This window comes from Haemorhous mexicanus, chromosome 3, assembly GCF_027477595.1.
Source record: "Haemorhous mexicanus isolate bHaeMex1 chromosome 3, bHaeMex1.pri, whole genome shotgun sequence".
Taxonomy (NCBI): Eukaryota; Metazoa; Chordata; class Aves; order Passeriformes; family Fringillidae; genus Haemorhous; species Haemorhous mexicanus.
The window spans coordinates 9,195,597-9,219,080 of record NC_082343.1 but is presented as its reverse complement, the minus strand read 5'-3'; the positions used below and the strand labels follow the sequence as shown (position 1 = coordinate 9,219,080).

Genomic DNA, 23,484 nt, shown 5'->3' with positions numbered 1-23,484 from the left:
TGGCTGCAGCAGGAAGAAGAGGCTGTTAGGGGAGAGTTGCAGTCCTGAGCATTAGCAGCACTTGAGTGTTTCTCCCTTGTAGAAGTGCTGCCAAGCCTGCATGGGCTGAGCTGCTGCTGAGCAGTGCCCACGCAGCACATGAGGAGTTAAACCTGCCTGCAGGCAGTGGAGCCTTGTTCTGACAGAGGGCTTGTCAAGTCCTCTGGACCAGCAAGCTCAGGATGCTCTAGCTCAGTGATTTCATTGCCCAGCCTTTGGAAGCAAGCCAGGGCTTGAACGCAGAGTTTGCTGCTCTTTGCTCCAAGAGTGACTAAAAGCAAGTGCTGGAGCCATTCCCAAGGACTTGGCAACTGAAGGAATTGCTGCCTGCAGACAATGATGTTTAAGTTGCTCCTAAAGACAAGGCCTGCTTGATAATGTTTTTTGGGAGTGTGATACTGAAACCTCTGAGAGGCCAGGACCCCAAGCCCTAACACCATCTCTGCTGTGCTTTTTGTGGCCTTGGGATGGAGCACGGGTCATGGTCTTTTCTCAAAATGTGCCCATGGCTGCCATTGACACCGCACTTCTGCTGTGGCCCGATGTCTTTCTCATAGAACAGGTGGTAAATCAGTCCTGAGTGTGAGCTTCTTAGTCTCTACTGCTCTTTTTCCTTTGGGGACTGTCTTTCTTGTGGCCCCTAGCTGTGCCCCTGGGTTTGCAGGGAGCCAGGTCACCCTCCAGGCTGTAGTTGTGGTTGGTTGGTTTTGCTTGGGGTTAGCAGCAGCTAAACATGCTGCTGGGGGATGCAGTGGCAGCTCTGCCTGTGTCTGCCTTGCCTTGTTACAGGTTTTTACAGAGCTGGGAGAGAGTGAATTAGCTCATCCAAACCCTCCTTTTCCTTCATGGTTTCTCATCAAAGAGCAATAAATAACCTGTATTGCTGCTGGACAAATTGCAGAGGCTTTGTTTCTTCCGTGATCTGAGCAGTGGCAGAGGCAGAAGCATAAAGGTCACAATGTGGTTATGGTGGGGTGGTCATGTATTGAGAATGGATTCCGAGGGGGCTGAAGGCTGTCACTGCCACCTTGCTTTGCTGAGGTCTGTTAGTTAGCTGGCACATCCAGAGTTGGTAACTGAATTAAAAAGTGGTGAAAGGGTCTCTTAATCCTGGTCTTTCAGTCTGAATCTGAAGTGCTGCAGCCTGGGGATAGATTAAGGCTACTCCTGCTGTTCGCCTCAGGTTAGTGGTGGGGACTAGGGCATTTCTGGCCAGGCCAGCTTGCTCTCTCCCAGCTGTATCCCTGGACTCTGCTCTGCAGGAAAGTGCGTTGTGTGGTTGCTGCAAAGGGCCCTGCAGGTTTGGGGAGCCAGGGGGAGCAGGCTTCCTAGCTGTGTGCTGCAGCAGTGCCTTCCCAGGGAATATGGCATCTTTGCTAACTATGAATGAAGATGGACAGGGAACAAATGTGTAGCAGTGTGTTACAAAGCTCTCTGTCTCCTTCAGTGCTGAGCTGGTGGTGTAAATACATGCAGATCTTGCCTCAGTGCTGAGACTTGCACACTCCTTGTGCAGCCCCAGGAAGAGCTGGTTCCATGCTGGAGCGGGGACAGCTGTGAGCTCCTGGCTCTGGCATGGGAGCATGTGAGCTCCACTCTGCTTTGAGAGGCCAAACAGATGCTGGCCAGTCATGTCCTCTGCCAGAACAGCTGGCTGGGCCGGTTTTTGCAGCTGGCTGCTTCCATCACATTTTGGTACTTCTGGGTCCTCGTTTTGTTTCCTCTAAGCCAGGTTTTCCTCCTGCATAGCTGGGGTAGGTCCGAGGCCTTCTGCTGGCAGGGAAGAAGAGGAAGAGAATGGCTCCTTTTTGGGGAAAAAGGATGGATGCAGTTTGGGTGCTCTGGGCTTTGCTTTCCTGGGCACTGGAGATGAATTGCAGCTCCTCTAAACTGCTGTTCCAGGAACAGAGCGTTAAAGAAATTGGCTTGCACATCTGGCTGAGCTGACCCAGGGTGAGTTTTGCTGAAGTGCTTCTGGAAGCAAGTCTGCAGAATAATGCTCCTGGGGCCTGGCTGGAGAATGGGGCTGGGCTACAAGCTGCAGAAGCACCAGAGTGCTGGGCTTGCTTTCCAAACCAGGAAACCTTATACTTGCACAAAGCCCTCTCCCGAATCCCATTCCCATGCTTTTAGCTCCTGGTTTCGTTGCAAGCAGCTTTGGGATTACTCATATCCTGTGGTGTCTCAGAGATTGGTAAACTCTTGGGTACGAAGTGAAATGAATCCTCTCCTTTTCCTCTTCTGTCCTTTGTCCAGAGCTGTTTTAGTTTGCAGGAGCTGGTGTCCTGGAGCTGCGCACTGGGCATGCCTGGATGTGCCAGTTTGGGGTGGATGGAAGCATGGATCTCCCACGGGGCTGGGGATGTCGACCACTGCATTGTGCTTCCAGCTGCCTTTCCCCAGCAGGGCTGTAGGTGAGAGAGGTGACTGTGGACTCAGCAGGAGCCTGGGGCTGTGCAGCAGCTGAAGGCTTTGTGGTTGAGGCCGCATTCCCAAGCGATGTCGTTAGGCAAGGAGACCATGGTTTTTGGATTGTTTCAAGCTGTAGGCAGCCTGGCCTGGTGAGCAGGGCAGGAGATGTGCTGCCTGGTCTCCTCAGCTTGCACAGTTGCTCTGCAGCACCCAAGTGCTGTTGGGTGCTGGAGTATGCCCAGGTGAGCCTGTGGAACTGGCACTCAGGCATTAAGCAGTGAGTTCTAGTCAGCACTTCTGGCTCTGGAGAATAGTCCCAAGGACATTCCCAGTGTGTGCTGAGTCTGCTGCCACATCGCTGCATTAATGCTGTGGCAGCCTTCGAGGGGGTGGCTACCATGGGGCTGGGTGTCCTTTACCAGAGGTGTAGAGAGTTCTTTGCTTCCTGGCAATCCCATGGGATTGAGAATTTACTCTGCAGAGCTTCAGACAGCAGTGACTGACTTCATAGACTTGCTCAGAAGTCTGTCCTGGATATGGCTTTGTTGATTTTATTTGTCACCCTGAAATGTGCTCAGGCTGGAGTCCAGCAATGGCTGAGTCCTGGGGACATCCCAAGACAAAAAAGTGAATTGAGATACACTTGTTAGAAACTTGGTAATGCAGGTATATTAGTGTTACTGTTTTTCCTGGGAAGCTGCTATTTGCCTCCCTAAAAAAATTAAATTAGTTTTGAGCAGAGGGTACTGCTGCGTGAAGGATGCTGTGTTCCTGCACTCAGATCTTTGCCAGAAGGATGATCTCAGATCCAGGATGGCATCTGGGCCTGCTCTTCTCTCCATCCTTGTGCATCCTGCTGGTCCATGTCCCCTCCCTGCAGATGATTTGCTTTGTGGTGTGGGGGAAAGATACCCTGAGGACCTGTAGGTAGCAATTCAACCTCACTACACAATTCTTTATCTATTACCTATATCTTATCTCTTTTACCTATCTCTTATCTCTATTATCTGTATCTTTATCTGTTACCTCAACAGGAGGGTTTTGCATTTCAATTGAGTATCCTCTGGGTAGCACACCACTGGGTGTTTTCAAGTGTGCTGCATTTCAAACATGTTTATCTAATCTGGCTGAAGCTTTCCTGAAAAGCTTTCTGTAGCCAGAGTTAAGACACTTTTAGTCCAGAAACATGTGTGGAGGGTTTCTTTTTCTCCCAGCCAGGGGTGGCTTGTGTCACATGTGCAGAGGCCGGATGTTTGCCAGCACACACATTTGGGACTGCTCCAAGCTGTCCTTGGCTTTGCAGGACCATGGCTGGCCCAGCTGTGCTGCTGGGGGAGAGCTCTGCACTGCCTCTGTCTTGCTAAGGTTGGTGTGGCATTGCTGGATAGTTTTTGAGGTGACTCTCAATAAGGGAATCGTTTTGCTTTGTTCAGCAGCTCCTAGCAATGTGTCCCAGCCCAGATGAGCTCATGAAACCACAGCAGAAGCTGTTGGGAAGGTGTCCAGTGTGAGCTGGGGTTGCCTTTGCTCTCTCCTCTGGGGTAGCCTCCAGTGGCTGAGCCACACATGGCCATGGCTCTGCCACACAGGAGAGCTGGGAGGTCCTGCAGCTGCTGAGTGGAACGAAGAAAGTAATTTTCTTCTTTATTCAGCACTGGTGAAGAGAGTTGGCTTTGTACAGGTTTTACCCAAACTCTGGTATAATGGATCCCATGCAGCAGCCCTCTTCTTGGACAGCTTCCTTGAGCCTCTGCCCTAAAAGCCCAGGAGATGGAGGGGGGGATGCATGGACCCTGCTGACTGCAGCCTTTTCCTGGGCCAGGGTTGTGCAGCTGTCCCATCTCCCAACACTGCACCCGGTGCTCTGGATTGAAGTACTGTGAAAAGCTGTGTCCACCTCTGGACTTCTGATGTCTTCCACCCCAAAACTCAAATAGGATTCTTCTGGACCACATCTAGCTGTTCCTGATCTTTCCTTGCAGCCCAAATTGGATAAATGGTTGGGACAATGGTTTCCAGCATGTGTAGCCAGTTCACCAATGGCACCTTGGATGCTGTTGTCAAAACAAAACACAGGTTCGTGGCTCTTGCTGCACTTTTAACATTTATTTATCCCATTTTGCCTTGACACCTGTGCTCATGACATGTTCATCACAGGCATCTTGCTTGAGCTGAAACGGCTGTGTCCATTTCCCCAGCATGGAAAACAGCAACATGAATAATTCCTCCTGTTTCACCAGGGAGCTGGGTCCCAGTGTTTCCTGGCACCTGGTAAAATCCCTGCTTCCCATGTGGGACTTGTGCCAAGCCACCATCATGTCCTCTGTCCACAGAGCCATGTCCTCCTCCCTGCACATGGGGCATGCTGGAGCAGCAGGATGCATGTGATGAGGCAGTAAAGCTCTCAGGTGGTCAGTGCTGAGTGAAGTGCACTTGTGCTGTCAGTGATGGGCTGAAAGCAGCTCTGTTGCTTTTTGGTGTTACACTGGTAATGCCAATGATTTCATGCTAGAAGCGCATGTGATTTAAAATATAACATCTTAAATATTATTGTATTTAAAATAGAACATCTTAATACCCTAATGGTCTGCACCTTCAGAGGGAGGTGTCTCATCACAAACTCCAGCACTGGCATGATCAGTGGGCTGACACTCCAAGAGCAGAACAAATCCATCTCCTGCATGAGCTTTGTGTACCCTGCCACTTGGCACGTGCTTTGTACCCTGCAGGTGTGGTTTGATGGAAATATGCTTGGTGTCCTGAGGCATGTCTGGGGGAAATAACAGACCTGGGTCCTGTAGGTTCAAACCCGAGTGGATTTGACTGCTCTGTTCCCCTTTCCTCCTGCCTCTTTGACCCAGCAGCCTGTTCTGGTGTGAGCTCAGCTCCTGATGTTCTGGAGCTTTTAGGCTATGGAGCACATGGCTGTGTTTGAGTGAGGCTGTGTTTGAGTGGCTGCTGCCTTGCTGAGTGCTCTGGTTGGGACAGATCTGATGTGACACATGTTCCTGCACGTTGTATCACCTTGAGGCATGTGTTCATCTCGGGTTCGTGAGCCAGCTGTCACGGACTGGTGGATTGTTCCTACCTTTAGGGGAGGTTCATGGCAGCTGCCCATGGAGACTTCACTGGATGTGCTGACCCTTGGAGCACAGCATGTTGATGGGACTTGGCTTGGTATGAGACCCAGAGAAACGGGACCATCAACAGTTTCCAGAGAAATGCATGGGGCTGGCTGTTCTGCTGCAGAAGTCAGGGCAGACAAATTCAGAGTTCACAGCTGTGGGATCAGAGGAAATTCAGCCGGGAATTCAGTGGCAGAAGGGTCACTGTAAAATCTAGCCCCTGCTCCTGTCAGTTGTGTTTGGGACAGGTGTGAAGCCCTGTTTGAGTGGCTGTGGCAGTGACTTGCTGCTGCTGTGAGTGGGGAGCACAGACCAGCCCTGCAGGAAATGTGTGCCTGACACCGGGGTGCCCGTGAGCAGCATTGCCTTGGCCCCTGCACTGTGTAGCAGGCTCCAAAGGCTTTCCAGCATGGGAAGAACTCTTGTGGCTTCCTGGAATTTGATGGTCTTCAAAACATCTCTTTTGGAAAAGGATTCCTTATTCCTAGCTCTGTCTGACTGAAATGTGTTGTCAAATTGTATTCCTTCACCAGGCTTTTATACAAATGCCAGGTAGGAGGATGTGGCTGAGTGTCCAAAGAGGAGCTGCCTTTCAGCTGGACTTTGATACTGCTCATGTAACTTATCCAGGCAATCACTTTCTGAAGCTGTTTCTCTTGCAGTGCTGGGAGGGAGCACCCTGTTTTGACCACGCTCTTGTTTGTCTTCATTCTAAGAATCTCGAAATCTGCCTGGCTTGGCGCCTTTCCCTGCAGAGCATGGTGCTGCTAACAGAGTCCAAGAGCCATCCTCATGTGCTGAATTGCCTTTTGTTTGCTTCCCTTGCTTTTCCAGCTGGTAACCAGAGCAGAGCGCCTGCAGGGCTGGCTGGGGGCAGCCAGCAGCCAGATCTGGGAATGTGTGAGAGGTTCCCTCAGCAGCCATGCCAGGCACTGCCCAGGAAAGCACTCTGCCCCAGCTCCTGGATGGACATTAGTGTGTCAAGGAGGGCTCTTTGGGGTTTTCATCTCTTTAGAGAGATGCCTCCAGTCCCTCAGGCCACTACCAGACCCCAGGACAGCTATTGCAATTTGTTGTTTCCGCTTCTACTTGCGAGGGGGCTGAGTCACCAGCGCAAGTTTGTGGTGTCCCTGTTGCATCCTCCTGTGCGGTGTTCCAGCAGCTGCTGTGTTTATTCACATAGATAATCCTTGTTCCACATCAGTGTTTCTCTGGGTGATTGCTGGGGCTGTGGAGGTGAGTCAGAGACATAGTCCTGAGGAAAGGGACTTTGAGGAAAACCTAGAAACAGTCTGTGAGTGTTTCTGATCAGGGACAATTGTGATGCAAGGCTGGAATTTAGAATGCATCCCAAAAAACAGGACAAGAAGTACTCAAAGAAACATTGCAAGTGCCCAGGAAGCTGCTTGCTCTCCAGGGCTTCCAGCTCATACATTGCAAGACATCTTTCTGTTCAGGCTGGAAGTGTGACATTCAGTAGTGCGCCGTGGGAGCTCCCTCTCAGTGCCCCTGTCCCCAGGGAGCAGAGGGCCCTCCTTGGCTGTGGCAAGCTCAGGCAGCCCTGTTCCAGTGATTGCTGCAGACAGGCTTAAAGCAGCTGTGCTGGCATCCAAGCACAGATCTGTTCAAACTCTGAATGAGTTTTGACAGATGTGCTTTGAGCTGTGTTTCTCCTAACGTGGCTCTGACTGTCTGGAGACCCTTGAGAGCGACCCATGCTTACCTGATCCACTCTTCTCCTTCCCTTGCTCTGAACATGCCCTCCCTTTTCTGCCTTGCAGCCGTGGGCACCCAGGCGAGCATTCTTTTCACCAAAGAGCCGTACTCGCAGGATGCCCTGCACGGCCGCAGCGCCATCCTCCGCTGCGAGGTGAAGGAGCCGGCGGACGTGGAGTTCCAGTGGCTGCAGGACGGCATTCCCGTCCAGGACACGGAGCAGCGCTTCAAGGAAGGCAGCAACCTCCAGTTTGCCGCCGTGGATCGGCACCGGGACGCCGGGCTCTTCCAGTGCCTGGCGAGGAACGTGCTCACCGGGGAGGAGGCGCGCACGGCCAACGCGTCCTTCAACATCAAGTGTGAGTGTGGGGCTGCAGCCCGGGGCTGCCCGTGGTGCACAGGGAAAAGCATTCTCCTGGGAGGGCCCAAGGCTGGAAATAGTTTTTCCAGGATGTCTGCTAGTGCTGGTGTGGGTCAGACAGGGATCGGACAGCTTGGGCTGCTCAAGTAGGATTCCTCTCCAGCTGCCATGTCCATCCTGCCCTACAGTCCTCTTGTGTCTTCTGGTGTCCCTGAGGCTGTCAGAGATGCTTTCTCCTGCCGCCTTTCCTGTTTCTGCAGTACTGTCCCAGTTTCATATGCACAAAGTGTGTCCTGGGCACTGCAGATCCTTTCAGAACTCACATTAACCCTCAAATAACAGCTACATAGGGCAAAGTGGGATCTCTGCAGTGTGGGTGTCTCTTTACTCCACACTGGCTTGAGGGTATATGTATCTCTAAGCATGCTTGTGCCCTTGCTGCCTCCTCTGGTTATCGGTGAGTCACCAATAACCACCACCTGGGCTCTGTAGGTTTGGAGAGCCAGCTGTGTTGGTATTCTTTGATCCCACAGGGATTGAGACAGGCAGTGTGGTTCTGAAGCAGCCGGCCAGCGTAGCCGAGATCCAACCCTCCTCCACAGTGGTGCTGCGGTGTCACATCGATGGCCACCCACGGTAAGGGTTGCCTCCTGAGGAGTGGACCCTGCCAGGGGCCCCTGCACCTTGGCTGTGTGGTCTCTCTCTTTCTCTCTCTCTCTCTCTCTATCCCCCTCCCTCTTCCCCGCCACCTTTTTCTTTCCGCTCCTCCCCCACCTCCCCTCCTCTCTCCTGCAAGAATTCAGTAGAGTCAGGGAAGGCCAAAGGCAGGATTGAGCCTGTGCTGAGCGCCGCGGGAGAAGGCAAACGGCTTCCCCAGAGCCACCTAGCGAGGAGCACAGTAAGGATGGGCTGTCACAGTCCAGCTGCTGAGCTGCTTGGTGTGCTGCAGTCACTCACTCTCCGTCGCTTCCCAGTCGTGTCCGGTCCACTTTGGCTGCATGTCTCATGGCTTCGTGTCTGTGTCGGGGCCAGCAGCGGGCACGGAGAGCCAGGGCAATGGGCCATCTCTGGGCTGTCTCCTCTGCACACCCGCTCCCGGGGCAGCCCTGACGGTGCCGTGCCCCCGGTCACCCGCCCGCCCCTGTCTTGCAGCCCCACGTGGCAGTGGTTTCGGGACGGTGTCCCCCTCCCGGAGAGCCACAGCTCCTACTCTGTCAGCAACAAGGAGCGAACGCTGACCCTGCCGAGCGCCAGCCCCGATGACAACGGGCTCTACTACTGCTGCGCCCGCAGCGCCGTCGGCTTCGTCTGCAGCCACAACAACTTCACGCTCAATGTCATCGGTGAGTTGTGTCCCAGCTGTCACACTGCCCTGCTCACAGCCTCCCCTCTGCTGCAGGGGAGCCTCAGGCTAGTGTGGCTTTCCTCTGTGCAAAGCTTCTGGGCAGAGACAGACCTGACAAATCCTGGCCAGGCTGGAGCCCAGCCCTGTCTGTGTGTGTTGATTTGCCCCTGTGTCTTTCTGGAGCAGATTTATGCTGTCTTCTTTTGTAATGGAGCACCCTGGAGGCCGTAGGTGCTTCTGGTTTTGCTGATGTCATTGCCATGTGGGTAAATGCCCTGTTGGCCTTTGGAGGCAAGACTTAAGGAGGGCAGGAATTGTTGACATTAGAGGAGTATTTGGAACTGGACAGGGGAATTTTGCTGTCCAGTGTCAGCTTTGATCTGTTCACTAGGAACCAGGGTGCTCAGGGCCTTGCTGGAACCAGAAGGGGTTTTCCCCTTCTGAGCAGCTCCCACATGCAGTCCTGGGCTCTGAGTCCCTAACTCCAGCTATGCTGGCACATTTGCCTCCTTTGGGCTTGGAGGGCACACCCAGCTCTTCTTTGAGCTTTTCCCAGAGCACTGGTGTGGGGACACCACAGGCCCCTCTGTCCTTCTCACCCTACTGTGGTCTTTGCCTTTGCAGACGAGAGCTTTCCTCAGGCAGTGATCGTCCCTCAGGACCTCATCGTGACCAAGAACGAAGAGGCCATGTTTGACTGCCAGTTTGCAGCTGTGCCCCCACCCACACAGGAATGGCTCTTTGAAGACAACCCTGTCACCAACAGATCCAAGTAACAGGGACCCCAGTGATGTGGGCAGGGCTGGGAGGAGAGGGGCACTGTGTTCCAGAAGAGAGAGGTCAAACCCTGCCTGTAACATCAGAGTGGTGATGGGGATTGGTTTCTCAGCTTGACTGGCTTGGACTTAGCAGGGACTTGGTCCTTGTGCATGGCATTTACCTGAGCAGGAGCAGTTTGTCCTCACACAAATCTGTGGGGCTGTCAGTTCTAGATGCCCATGCATGATGACCCCACAGTTAGGGATGTCTCTCAGCCCCAGATGTGGTGAGTCTATGGAGCCAGGGAAGCTCAAGCTCCAGATGCCCACTTGGGGTAATTCACAGTCAGGGATGTGTCCCAGTACTAGGCGCCAACATGTGGCGATCCCCAGGCTTGGGAACACCTCCCAGCCCCCAACTTCTGCACAGCAATCACCGGGCCCATGGCTCTCCTGCACTTCCAATCCACGTGCATGGTGATACCCAGAGCCAGGAGTGTTTCTAAGCCCTAGACAACCTAAGCATGGGGCAGTCTGCAGAGCAGGGGCAGTGATCCTGGAGCTGGGATGTGTCTCTTCCAGACTCTGGAAAGCAAGCAGTGCCATCTGGGTGCTGGCTGCCCTCGGCCTGGCAGCCCCTGGGCGCCACCTTGTGTCCCCTGGCTCTGTGTGCTGCCAGAACTGGCTCATGCTGGCTGATGCAGTTTTTGGTGGGAGCCACCTCTTCACCAAGAAAAAAACTTCTATGAGCTCATTTCCTCCATGAAGAATGTATCCCAACCATCTTGTTTACTTGTGGTGGGAAGCCTTGGCATGGCCCCTCTTGGTTTCACGGGCCCCTGCAGGACATCTCAGCTCTGTAGCTGTGGCCATGTTCTGCAGAGATGCCCACTGAGCCCTTGCTCTCCCCACGTGCCCAGGACCACCGTGTTTGCCAACGGCTCCCTGCTGATCACCCAGGTGAGGGCTCGCAGCACCGGTGTCTACAAGTGCGTGGGCCACGGGCAGAGGGGGAAAACTCTCGTGCTGAAGGCAACTCTGCGGCTGGCAGGTGAGGCTCTGGGGCTGGTGACAGGGTGGGCAATGGGTCCCAGAGCTCCAGTGTCACCCTGGAGCTATGTGATAATATAGCAGCGGGTCAGTACATGCAATGGTTCATCCTTGCTGTCTGGATGAGGGGAGCAAACAGTTTGTGTTCTCTCACTTTTAAATGGTGCCTTGCCTGTGAATGTTGGTGTTGGTGGGTTGGCTGCATGTTCTTGCCCTCTTTGAGCCCTGTGGTCTCTTGTTCCTCTCAGAGATTGAAGACATGGCACCCTTCTCCCCGAAAGTGTTGACAGCAAACCAGGGGCACCGTGTGTCCTGCACTGCCCCACAAGGCATACCCACACCCCAGGTCTGGTGGGAGAGAAACCAGGAACGAGTTCCCACTGCTGGCAGGGTGTATCAAGAAGCAGAGCAGCTCATTTTCACCAGTATCACCGAGATGGATGCAGGGATCTACACGTGCCATGCTGCCAACAAGGCTGGAGAGAAGAAACAGGAGCTGAGCATCACTGTGGCTAGTAGGAAACTTTCTGAAAAGGGTGGGAGCAGAAGAGGGGCTGGGTAGGGGGTTAAGGGGAGATGGGCAGCGTGGCTCATTGATACAGAGAGGCACTTCTCATGGCTGAGCTGTGGGTTGCACACTGCCTGTGTGTTTGCACTGCTGCTGCCCAGAGGGGTAGTGAGTGGCTCTATGTAACCCCTTGCCTTCCTGCCCAGCGGTACCCAAATGGGTGGAGATGCCCAAGGACAGCCAGCTGGAGGAGAGCAAGCCAGGATACCTGCACTGCCTCAGCAAGGCCTCCCTGAAACCCACCGTCACCTGGTACCGCAACGGCGTCTCCATTTCTGAGGTGAGGCCACAAGGCAAGCCCCTGCCCCTCGTGGGCACTCCTGCTCTGCTGCTGCTGTTTCTCACCTTGTTCCTAGGCTCAGCTTCCCTGTCACCCCCAGTTTGGCCATATTCCTGTCACTAGCTCCATCCTCCTGATGTGTGGGTGCACGGCTGGCTGTCTCTTGCCACTTGGCTGGCGGTCAGCCCTGTGCTTTTGGGGCAGGGCTAAGAAAAAGGTCCCCGCAGCTTGTCTCGGTTCTCCGTGCGGGTCTCAGCAGGGCTGTGTTTATCTGAAGCACGGTGTGGCACATGGAGTGTCAGCAGTGCCACAAGCGAGGGCTGACCCTAGGGCTGGTGACAGCGTCACTTGTGCCCAGCTCCTTCCCCCGCTCTGGGCAGGACTCACGGTTTGAGATCTCGGAGAACGGGACGCTGCGCATCAACAACGTGGAGGTGTACGACGGCACCATGTACAAGTGCGTGAGCAGCACCCCGGCGGGCAGCATCGAGGGATACGCGCGCGTGCACGTGCTGGGTACGCTGAGCCCCTCACGTCCCTCCCTGGTGGCTGCAGGGGTGACACCTCCAGCTCCAGGGAGCCTAAACATCGCCTCTGCCTGTTGCAGAGAAGCTGAAGTTCACCCCGCCACCGCAGCCCCTGCAGTGCATGGAGTTTGATAAGGAGGTTACGGTGTCTTGCTCAGCCACGGGCCGGGAAAAACCCACCATCCAGTGGACTAAGACAGGTCAGGGGGATTTGGTTGTGGAATGCCTGCTTCCGACCTGAGGCCACGGGAGCTTCATCTTGTCCCACCTCCAGCGTGGGTGAGGCAGCAGTGTGGCCCCGTGCGTGCTGTGTGACTGCTGCATCCGTCCTCTCGTGTCCTGCAGATGGGAGCAGCCTGCCATCCCACGTCAGCCACAACGCTGGCATCCTGTCCTTCCACAAGGTGAGCAGGAGCGACTCAGGGAACTACACGTGCATCGCCTCCAACAGGCCGCAGGGCGAGATCCGTGCCACCGTGCAGCTCGTGGTAGCAGGTGAGGGCTCTGTGGCAGGCAGGGGCGTTTCCTGCTGGGCTGGCTCGGCCTGGGTGGCAGAGAAAGCAGTGTCTGGCCTGATCCCAAGCTGTGTCCTACGGCACTCGAGTGTCAGGGCTTTGCATGCAGCCTGGGAGGGCACGTGCCACTGTGCCACCATGCTGGCCGTGCTCCCTGGTGGGAGCTTAGCACCATTCCCAGGAGCTGACAGTGTTCGTGTCGGCCTCTCTGCCTTCAGTTTACGTCACCTTCAAGCTGGAGCCAGAGCCCACAACGGTGTACCCGGGCCACACAGCCATGTTCCAGTGCCAGGCAGAGGGGGACCCCGTACCACACATCCAGTGGAAAGGGAAGGACAAGATTTTGGATCCTGGCAAGCTCCTGCCCAGGTACACAGCCTCCATTCCAAACTGACACGTGGTGCAGCAGGGCATTCCCAAGTATCCCTCATCCCTGCCCAGTATGAGGGTGCCAGTGGTGCAGTCCTGGGTTTGTAGCTTGGTGAGCACGTAATTGACTCCACGTGCCAGGGATTGGACTCTCCTGGCCCCAGGGTTTCCGTTTCTGCCACAGCCTGCCAAGCTGTGCCTGAGCTGCAATCACCTGTTCTTAAGTGTTGCACAGCCTGAGATGGAAGCTGATGGCACTGGGGGCATGGGGCTGAGGCATTCTGGGGAGCTGGGGCTGCAGGTGCCCCAGGCCTGCCTCTGCCCATTGGTGTTTGCAAAGAGTTCTCTGTGTGTGGTTGGCAGGATTCAGATCATGCCCAATGGCTCCTTGGTGATTTACGACGTCACCTCCGAGGACTCTGGAAAATACACCTGCATTGCTGGCAACAGCTGCAACATCAAGCACCGGGAAGCATTCCTCTATGTTGTAGGTAAGGAAGCTGCCCAGGGTTGGGACATGACCTCCTGGAATGCCTGGCAGTTCTAGGCCCTGCTTCTGGCTCTGGTTGTGCCTGCCAGGTAGTCCCAGCAGCATCCCCACTGGAATGCAGCAGAGTGTGTGTGGGATGTGCCCAGTGTGCTGTGGCTGGGTGAGCAGGTGGCCACAGCAGCGGGTAGGGGGCTGGGGGCTCTTCACATCCCTCCAGCACATTCCTCAGCAGGATTTGGGAAATCCCTCCACACCCTCATGTGTTGGATGCTCTCTGCCCCACAGACAAGCCAGCAGCAGAAGAAGATGAGGGACCTGCCAGCCACACACCCTACAAGATGATCCAGACCATTGGGCTCTCAGTGGGGGCAGCTGTTGCCTACATTATTATCGTGCTGGGGCTGATGTTCTACTGTAAGAAGAGGAGAAAAGCCAAGAGGCTGAAGAAGCACCCAGAGGGCGAGGAGCCTGAAATGGAGTGTCTGAACGGTGAGGCCGGTACGCCTGAGGGTGAGGGCTTCACTACAGCCCCCTGTCCCTGTGCTGGAGAGCCTGAGGGGCAGCGAGCTCCCAGGGAATAGGACGACTCCTAACCCATGGTCTCTCACTCTGTGGTTTTTGGCTGGTGGCAGAGACCTGCTGCCAGGTGAGAAATGGGCAAGTCAGTGTGAAACCTGAATCCCAGCCTCACATTGTGCCATCTCTGCCTGCTATGTCTCACTCCTGCATCCCAGCACCTGCACGTGGGACCACGTGTACCAGGGCAGGGAAGGATCCCTGTTGCAATGTAATCAAAAAGCAGTGTTCTGCTGGCCTCTTCAAATCAGACTTCAGCAGCTCCTGGTGCTGAAGGGAAGATGTGTCACTAAACTCCCTCTCTTATCTCCAGTGAGGACTTGAGTGGTGAGGTGCAGTTGAGCTTGCTGTCCCTAATTCCCTGAATTTCCTCATTCATATTCCCCATAAATGCAGATGTTCCCCCTTCCAGTTCTCCAGTACACAGCCACATCCTGATCACATGCAATTTGCTGTGAGGGCCTGGAAAAACAACTGCTAGGTTTGCCTCCTGGTTTTCTCTTCTGGAGCCAAACCTCCAGAAGAGAAGTCTGGCTCTGGGAACCTCCTAGGAGCAGGGATGTAGGAGCATCTCAGCAGCTTTGTGCTCTGCATCTGTCACCACTGGGAAATCTTTCAGTGGAAGTGTCACAGGCACCTCACCTGTGCCAGCAGGCTGTGGCCAGCATCCTCTTCCTGGGAAAGAATTTCTTTCACTTGTTTCTGAGGCAGTCTCAGATTTTTATCTTGGCCTGTCTTTATTATATTTCTTTTCTGCTATAGTTTGCTTCTTCTTATTCCCTTCATCTGGAGCCAGGTTAGCTGCCAGGTGCATCCTCATTCTTACAAGCAGACCCAGCTTCCCAGATGTCTACACTCCTTTTTGGTGCTTCCACAGCCTCTCCGAAGAAGTGGTTTGTGTTTGCTGTCAGCTCTAGTGGAGTTATTCCATTCACCACAGTCGTCAAAGATCTGGTTCTTTGCCTCTTTTTGATGTGGTCCCTCATGAGCTGGGTGACCCAGAGTATTTCAGCACCTGCCCAAGTACCTGCAGGTACTCCCTGGCTGACCACCAGCTGACTTTTCCAGTGCCCTCAGGATCCAGGCGGATTTAATCTCTCCATGGACTTGCAGTGGATCTTTGCTATGGATTTCCTGTGGATCAGTGCACTCCTAACCATCCGGTTACTTTCTAAGGTCACGTCCTTGGTGTGCCACATCCTCTGTATGGAGAGCTTGCTCTCAGTGTCCATGGCTGACTGTGCTGCTTTTTTTTTTTTTTTTTTTTTTTTTTTGGTTGTTGTTGTTGTTGATACAGACGTGGCATCTGGGGAGGCTCATGGCTGTGGGAACTGTGATTTCTGTGCTAGTGTCTCCAGGGCAGCATGGCTGTGTCTGTTTCTCCAGGAGATGCTCCTGTGTCTGTTGCAGGCAGGTGGGCAAAGCAGGGAGCTTCCTTACACTTGGTTCCTCTCTGGACTGCCGGATACATAAATGAAGCCTCCTGTCCCTTTGTTACCAAGCGCCTTGTCCAGGCTCTGTGGAACATGGGAATGTGTGTTCTCAAAAGTGGCTCTTGTTGCTGCCTGCTGGTGCTGTCTCTCAGTGGCAGCACACTCACTCTGCAGCCTTCTGGATTTTTTTGGCACAGTTGCAGTGGTCGTCTTGTGTTATCCTCTTGGCTTCAAGCTTGTGGTCTTGAGACACGATTAGTCATGTGTGCAGACAGCAGAGGGTCAGAGTCCTGATAATGAGTGTAAAAACAGGGAGAGTGTGAGGAGCATCCAGCTTTGATTTATAGGGTAAGTGGTTTTTTTTTTTGCTTTTATCTTTGCAAATCTTACTCCACCATGTGAGAGCAGACAGATGTCAGTAGCCATGGCTCTTAAGTCAGCATATCTCAGTGTTCACAGCTCCAGTCCTACTTGTGACAAAGCCACGGTCCCTGTCACGGTGACCAGGCCTGCTCAGGATGTGCTGGTACCTGTCTTGCACACGTGCATTGTAAGCAGGCATGTTCACACAGTGTGTGATGCAACAGCCTGTGATGGAAACTACAGGCAGTGGGACTCCTGTTGTTTTTGCCTCGTGCTGGGTTGTCTTAATTTTGTTTAAAATTTCCTATCGCATGGCTGTTTGCCTAGTGCTTATTCCAGGAGCAGCTGAAATGGAGTAGTACAGAGTGATGCTGGAGGTGTGTGAGTGACCCTAGCTCAGGGTTGTTCCCTGCTTTAAATTCCACCTCCTGCCTTCATCTTATGGAAAGTACCACTTCTAGTAACCAGGTCTGATCCAAGCAGTAAATACATTCAGAATCAAGGTTTGCCATCTATGCAGTCATTTCTCTACAAGCTGCTTGTAAAATGCAGAGTTTTCTATTTTCTCAAGGCAGTCGTGCTTTGTCCTGTTCTCTGGCTTGCCTTTGTGCTAGGGAAATTTCTAGTGAAGTTTCTGTGCAGAAAGCTTGCTGGGGCTGATTGCAAGGACAGTGCTTCCTAGCACTGCTTTAACCCAGCCAGTTAAAATCCAGGCTGGGCTGGTCTTACAGGTTCAGCACTTCCAAGGACATTCCCAAGGCTTGCTGGGAAGTGAGTAAGGAGCAGGGACACCAGGCTGCAGCAGCTGGTGTCAGATAGACTTGAGAGTCTTTTTGGTATCAAGAGACTGTGGTTATAGTGAGCAGTGTCCATCTGCCCCACCTCTGCCTCACCCATCCCATCTCCTGCTGCTGTCCTGCAGGCTTTTGTCAATGGTAGCTTGGATGTAGCCACTGCTTGGGGATGACTGAGTGGGATGGACAAGGTCAGATGGGACTGTCTGGCTCTGGGACCAAAGCCATTGCTCAGCATCCGATTTCAAGGGTGGCTGCTGGGCTGCCAGAGATGGGGCAAGAACTGAAGCCTGGACTCTCTCCTGCCTGGGGCTGGAGTGCTTGGAGTGTTGGAACCCCAGGAGGGGCTGAGCCCCAGGATGGCTTTCACTGTGTGGCCTGGCAGGATGCTGAAGCTGTTTGTGCTTCCCTGGCAGGCGGTGCTTTGCTGCAGAACGGGCAGATGACAGCAGAGATTCAGGAAGAAGTGGCCTTGACCAGCCTGGGCAGCAGCTCAGGGGCCAGCAAGCGCCACAGCGCTACCGACAAGATGCACTTCCCACGTTCCAACCTGCAGACAATCACAACCCTGGGTATGCTGGGCCACCCTGGCCTTATCCCCACTCCGGCAGGAAACCTGTGGCTGAAACCGCAGCGTGTCCCAGCCAGAAAACAGGATGTGCTGGGTACAGAGGGCCCTGCAGCCCCTGGAATGTCAGGCACACCTGCTGTCCTAATGCACGCCGCCTTCCCCTGTGCTTCTCCACACTTGCAGGCAGGGGGGAGTTTGGTGAAGTGTTCCTGGCCAAGGCCAAAGGTGCAGAAGATGGTGAGGGTGAGGCGCTGGTGCTGGTGAAGAGCCTGCAGACGAGGGATGAGCAGCTGCAGCTGGATTTCCGGCGGGAGGCAGAGATGTTTGGGAAGTTGAACCACGCCAACGTGGTGCGGCTGCTGGGGCTGTGCCGCGAGGCAGAGCCACACTACATGGTCCTGGAGTACGTGGACCTGGTAAGGGCCCTGCCAGCAGGGAAGCAGGGATGTGACAGCAGTGGGAGTGGGGCATGCAAGTGTGGCAACGGGCTGGCAGCACAGAGCAGCCGAGGTGTAAGGAGACCGGGCTGAGCTTACTGCTGTTCCCAGCCTCTGGAGGAGTCTCAAGGGGAATGGGAGTCTCCTGCAAGACCTGGAAGTGACTTTGTCCTCTACAATCTCCTGATTTCTGGTTTATGTCCTGGGCTCAGCTATACAAGCTAAGTTGTGGGACTCCATGCTGCAGAATGGCTGTAAATGCTAAGGGCTTTGAGGAGTCTGGAGTTTGTAGGAGAGAAATAAATTTGGGACATAAAAAACCTGGAGATTTCAGGCCTGCTAATCTTTGCCAGTTGAGGCCCAGAAACAAGATACTGGCTTGCCCTACAAGGCAGGCACCAGGAAGACAGGCAGGAACCATGGATCAGGAGATGAGGATCTGTGGGCCTGCCACATCCAGGCACTGCAGGGACCAGTGAGCCTTGTCAGTATGTGGAGGTGCTGACTCTGAATTGCTGTCTGTCTCCCAGGGGGACCTGAAGCAGTTTCTGAGAATCTCCAAGAGCAAAGATGAGTCTCTGAAGCCACAGCCACTCACTACCAAACACAAGGTGACCGTGCAGCTTTGGAAGTGCTCTGGGGTGGGGACCCTAAGGAGGGCAGCCAGTGCTGACAGCTCTCTGGGGTCAGGTGTCTCTCTGCACACAGGTGGCCCTGGGCATGGAGCACCTCTCCAACGGCAGGTTCGTGCACCGGGATTTGGCAGCCAGGAATTGCCTGGTCAGCGCCCAGCGCCAGGTCAAGGTCTCGTCCCTGAGCCTCAGCAAGGACGTGTACAACAGGTCAGGGAGCCTGACAGGGGAAGGGGAGGGGATGAAATGGCACCAGTCTCACCGCCTGCCTGTCCTGCCCGCAGCGAGTACTACCACTTCCGCCAGGCCTGGATCCCACTGCGCTGGATGCCGCCTGAGGCTGTGCTGGAAGATGAGTTCTCCACTAAGTCGGATGTGTGGTCCTTTGGGGTGCTCATGTGGGAGGTCTTCACGCATGGGGAGATGCCCTACACTCCTCTGGCAGATGATGAGGTGCTAGCAGGTACGTGGAGCATCTTGTGCTGTCCCTGGAATTGCAGCCTACTTGCTTTATTTGTGGTAAAGGAGGCCAGACGGGCTGTTTGACAGTGCTGGTCTGGCTGGGAGATCTGCTGCTCTCTTTGCATCCCCCAGAGAGGATCACACCCCTTGCCAATGGCCCTTTGGACTTTTCTTTCATGCCAGGTCTCCAGTCGGGAAAGACGAAGCTCCCGCATCCCGAGGGCTGCCCGTCCCGCCTGGCCAAGCTGATGCAGCGCTGCTGGGCCCCCAGCCCCAAGGACCGGCCCTCCTTCAGCGAGCTTGCCACCACCCTTGGGGACAGCGCAGCTGACAGCAAAGCCTGAGCACCCCAGCCCTTGCTGGTGAAGGATGTGGCGGGGTGGACAGGGGTCTGTACGTGCCTGGGGAGCCCCTGGCACTCCACAGCCCCTTGCTGAGCCCGACCCCGATGCGCCAGCAAGCAGCTCAGCATCAGCAGCTGCTGGACTCAAAGCACAAGCCAGTGTACCCCAGCCCCACCCCCCTCCCCAGTGGGTCCCAAAAGACAGCCCTTGCTGCCTCCTGCCCCCTGCCTGCTCAGCCCGGTGCCCTCAGGCTGCTGGTGTGGATGGAGCAGCTGCCCCTCCCACGGCGAGAGCTCGGGCGTCCCTGCTCACCACATCCACCTCTGCCGGCCTGGCCCGGCCCTCTGTCCGTCCGTCTGTGCTAGGCATGCCTGCCTTCCCCTTCCCCGTGGGGACAGGCCAGCCAACAGGAGCACAAAGTGCCTGGCATATGAAGGAGCTCACTACCTTTCCCAGTTACCCTGTGCCTTTTTTTGTACTTATGACTCTGGGCAGAGCCCCCTGTCTCCCTCTTCCAGAGCGCTGACTCCTCCCTACCATAGTATTTCTGTTACTGGAATGCAGCCTAGAGTTGGGTTAGTTTGTTTGCTTGAGTGGAGGGTACTGCAGCCAAGAAGGGTTGGGTTTTGTTGGGTTTTTATGTGCTGCTCTCAATAAAGAAGGCGCTTTTTTTTTTTTTTTTTTTTTGGGTTCTTTTTTGTCTTTGTAAAATACTGCTGTCAGATAGCGGTTTTCCTCCACATGGCTCCTGGGAAGGGTTTGGGGCTCCTTCCTCAGGCATCTGTGTGCTGTGTTTAACCCCTTTGCCCCCTTCTCAGGTGAATCTGAGATGCTGCTCCCAGCCCTGTGTGCTGTGAAGGGAGCACTTTGCCTCAGCACTTACTGTCTCTCTGGGCAGTCATGAGTTGCTCTCCAAGAGGGACTTGTCTCAAGAGAAAATGTCCAAATGTCCCTCTCAAGACTCCAAGCAAGCAACCACTCATGGGCATGTTGGTTGGCTGCCCCTGCTTCAGGTATTGACTGGGTTTGTGCACCACCTCTGTGGCCTGGGGCAGCTCCACAGCCCACAGTGGGTTGTGGGTTTGTACAGGAGATTTCAGCTGCTGCTTCTTGCAGGATGCTAGCAGGGCCAGGCCTGGGTGGGGACCCTGGGGGATATCCTGCTGTCACATGTGCTCTGCAGCCTTCTCCTCTGTGCTCATGGTCCAGAACAATGGCAGTCCTGGCAGTCTCTTCCTGGGAGAGGAAAGGTGTGCCCGTGGTGTGCAAGAAGCCCCAGTCCCCACAGCATGAACATGAGCCAGGCCAGCATGGGCTTGTCCCTTGGAGCCAGAGTGAGACACTGGGACCAGCAGTTTCACTTGGCTGCACAGCCCTGGCTTGGGTTATACCGACAGATCTGAGCTTTGGCAGGAGGCCTGGTGGGGCTGAACTGGAGGCAGTGGGCACAAGCTGCACATGGGACATGCATTCTGGTATTAGGGGAAATGCTTCCCCTCAAGGGTAATAAAGGTCTCCGTCCCAGAGAAGCTGTGGCATCTCCGTCACCACCATCATCATCAGAGATACCCAATCCTGGACCAGGGAAGTCCTGAACTACCCATAGCTGGCTCTGCTTTAATCAGGGATGGACCAGGTATGTCCAGGATCCTCTTCCCATCTCTGCTACCTGAAGAGGTTATGGAGATGATGGAGGGGGGAACGTGCTCATTTCTTGGAATATGCTAGCTGGCCCTGAGCTCAGATTTGGTCCAGGCTTGGAAACTGAGTGCAAGCAAGTTTGCTGGCAGTTGCTCTGCCAGTTATCAAAGGTGTTTGTCCCTTTTCCAGCACTTGCAGTTGGGAGATAAGGACTCTCCCCGAGCCAAGGTCTCTTGGCAAGCTGAGCTGTGGCAGTGGCTGGGTGTTGGGCCCCTCTCTAGAGGAGGATAACAGGTCTGGTTTGCTGGCCCTGGTGCTCCCTGGTGTAGTTGGCTTGTCAGCAGGTGACTGCCACCCTGACCTCTGGCTGCCTCCATGACCAGAGGGCCTGGCCACAGCGTGGGACTGGTGGCAGTGTGCCTGCTGGGCAGACCTGTTGGGGACAGAGGGATCAGGATGTGCCTTTCCTTCTACCCCTTGCAGCCTCATGTCCCCCCCAGTGTGTGTGCAACTCTTCTGAAGTGTGTGAGTGTTGTGGCTCTGCTGCTTATGTACTCTCCAACTTGCCAGTGACCTGTCTCGTGCATTTGCTGTTTGATGTCCTTTTGTTCCACCTCTCATATCCATTCTGTTCCTGTGGACTTTGCTGTCCTTCCTTCCAGGCAGGAAACTGCACTCTGTGGGCTGACTCCTGCAGCCAAGCCACTTGTGGTGGCCTAGCCGAGCAGAATCTCAGCCTTGCTGTGGCTAGAGACCAGAGATGCCAAGGATTTTGGGGGTACCACCCACATTCTGCCAGCTCTGCATGCAAACATCTCATGTGGTGGGAAGGTATAACATGGCTGCAGTAAGCTGGTTCTGGGAGCAGCATCAGGACTGGGGGCTCTGCTTTGTCCCAACACATCCTGGAGGCTCCACGGCCTGTTTGCCATGCAGTCAAGACTTGGTGACTGCAAGGAACCACCCAAATGGAAAGTCACCAAAGCTAGGACAAGCTCCAGACCCAAAGATTTCAGAATGATGGGGGTTGGGATTGTGTATTTTTGGGAGTGATGTCATGAAAAAATTCTGTATTGCTGGGGAGGGGAGAGATGTTGGCCAAAGTAATTGGAAACAGCAAGCTGAGCAAATGCAGTCCCAGCTAAAGGTGGTGGAGCAGGGAAGGAAATCAGAGACCCTGCAGGAGAAGGAGACCACTTGGCAGTTGACAAGAGGTGGGATCCAGTTGCCTCAGCCCAAACTGGAGGAACACCTTACAGAAGACTGTGTGCAGGATCCAGGGTCAGAAAGAACCACAAGGCTCCATCAGAGCCCAGGTCCACCCAGAGAGCCACCAGCTGTGACCAAAATGGAACATTTGCTGAGTGGTGTAAGAGAACAGCAAGCAGATGTTAGTCCCTAAAGCATAAAGGCATCCAAACCAGGCAGTTCCATCAGGAAGTCCCTGATGTTTTTTCTTGCCCTGAAGTTACCCAAATTCCCCCTGCATCCTTTGAGCAGCCCTGGTCCATGAGTGCTGTGCAGCTCGAGGAAAGGCTTCTTGGTTTGCTCTGATTTCCTCTGCTGCCCTGTGGCTCTTCTGCAGGTGGGTCAAGCATTTGTGTGGAAACTAATGGGCCTTAATTGTCCTAAGCAGCCTCACCTGGGACTTCCCCACTTGGCCTTGCCTCTAGCCCTGTCTTCTAGGCATGTGTGGTAGCCTTATTATCCAGTCAGGATTGTGGCTCTGTCTCACAACCAAGTGGATGCTGGATTTAGTCTGTGGCTTGCTCTGTGGATGCCCCTGATGCCAACACCTCTTGCTGCTCTGCTCAGGTACTGTGGGTTTATACCTGTTCATGAGGACGTGGGGTCACCCCTCAGGGAGTGGCCCCATTCCTGCACCTGTCTTTTGACCAAAAAAATAAAATACATTAAGAAAGGCCATAACCTAGTTTTGCACATGCAACAGTACCTCTGTTGTAGTTGTTACTGCTCATAGAAGAGATCTGGCTGTGAAAAAAGAGCAGCTAACTGTATTCAGCAGCAGTCAGAAAAAGCAGCTTTAGTAGCAATAGTAGGGAGAGGAACAGGATGGAACTCATCACATCCCCAGCACCCAGCTGGAGTATGGATGAAGAGCTGGAAAAGGATGAAGAAGCACTTGTTGCAATGGCCTAGAGGAGAATTGAAAAGGGTATTAGAGGGCTGGGGTCATGCTGGCAGCAGAGTCTGTGCTTCTCTGGAGCTGTCAGGCAGCTTGTCTGGAGGGAATTTTAGGGGAATTTTAAGAGATTTTTAAGGCATACTGTCAAGGGCTGTGCCCTAAAGCTGTGCATGAACTGGGCTAGAAATGGGAATTTTATGATGTGGAGATTGTAAATAAGAAAATCCCTGAAGGCTGGAAACTTGCTTTAAGCTGCTTCCACTTTTCAGTGGCTGCTGGTTTGGTCAAGGGAAGACCTGCTGGTGACTTGTGTCCTGTGGGTGATGGTGGCCTGGGGACAGGGCTTGGCTCTCCAGCCTGGGTCTGGCTGCCTTGGTGAGAGATTGGCATCCCAGGAAGCCACGGCAGGCTGAAGCTCTGGGCCTGTTCAGAGCACAAGGACAGGCATCTTGGAAGGCATCCACAGGATGAGGCTTGGGAAGGAAAGGACTGGAGCAGAAGGGATGAGCCAGCCCAGAAGGAGCCAGGTC

General features: G+C 54.3%; 1 protein-coding gene across 2 annotated transcripts in view; it reads left to right on the top strand.

The window, feature by feature from the left end:
* PTK7 (protein tyrosine kinase 7 (inactive)) overlaps positions 1-19,844 on the top strand; it is a 34,622-nt gene extending 14,778 nt beyond the window's left edge. Inside the window, exons 2-20 of one of the 2 annotated variants that reach the window (XM_059840741.1) lie at positions 7,358-7,651; positions 8,187-8,289; positions 8,806-8,996; positions 9,623-9,770; positions 10,677-10,807; positions 11,055-11,321; positions 11,521-11,654; positions 12,035-12,170; positions 12,262-12,381; positions 12,527-12,676; positions 12,915-13,065; positions 13,429-13,556; positions 13,841-14,044; positions 17,138-17,293; positions 17,476-17,708; positions 18,260-18,340; positions 18,420-18,571; positions 18,646-18,824; positions 19,007-19,844. In XM_059840741.1, coding sequence (XP_059696724.1) covers positions 7,358-7,651; positions 8,187-8,289; positions 8,806-8,996; positions 9,623-9,770; positions 10,677-10,807; positions 11,055-11,321; positions 11,521-11,654; positions 12,035-12,170; positions 12,262-12,381; positions 12,527-12,676; positions 12,915-13,065; positions 13,429-13,556; positions 13,841-14,044; positions 17,138-17,293; positions 17,476-17,708; positions 18,260-18,340; positions 18,420-18,571; positions 18,646-18,824; positions 19,007-19,167 — 3,119 coding nt within the window. In that variant the 3' untranslated portion in view covers positions 19,168-19,844. Of the gene's footprint in view, positions 1-7,357; positions 7,652-8,186; positions 8,290-8,805; positions 8,997-9,622; positions 9,771-10,676; positions 10,808-11,054; positions 11,322-11,520; positions 11,655-12,034; positions 12,171-12,261; positions 12,382-12,526; positions 12,677-12,914; positions 13,066-13,428; positions 13,557-13,840; positions 14,054-17,137; positions 17,294-17,475; positions 17,709-18,259; positions 18,341-18,419; positions 18,572-18,645; positions 18,825-19,006 lie in introns of both variants that reach the window. The other variant, XM_059840739.1, reaches the window with a different exon arrangement.
* The last annotated feature ends 3,640 nt before the right edge of the window (positions 19,845-23,484 follow it).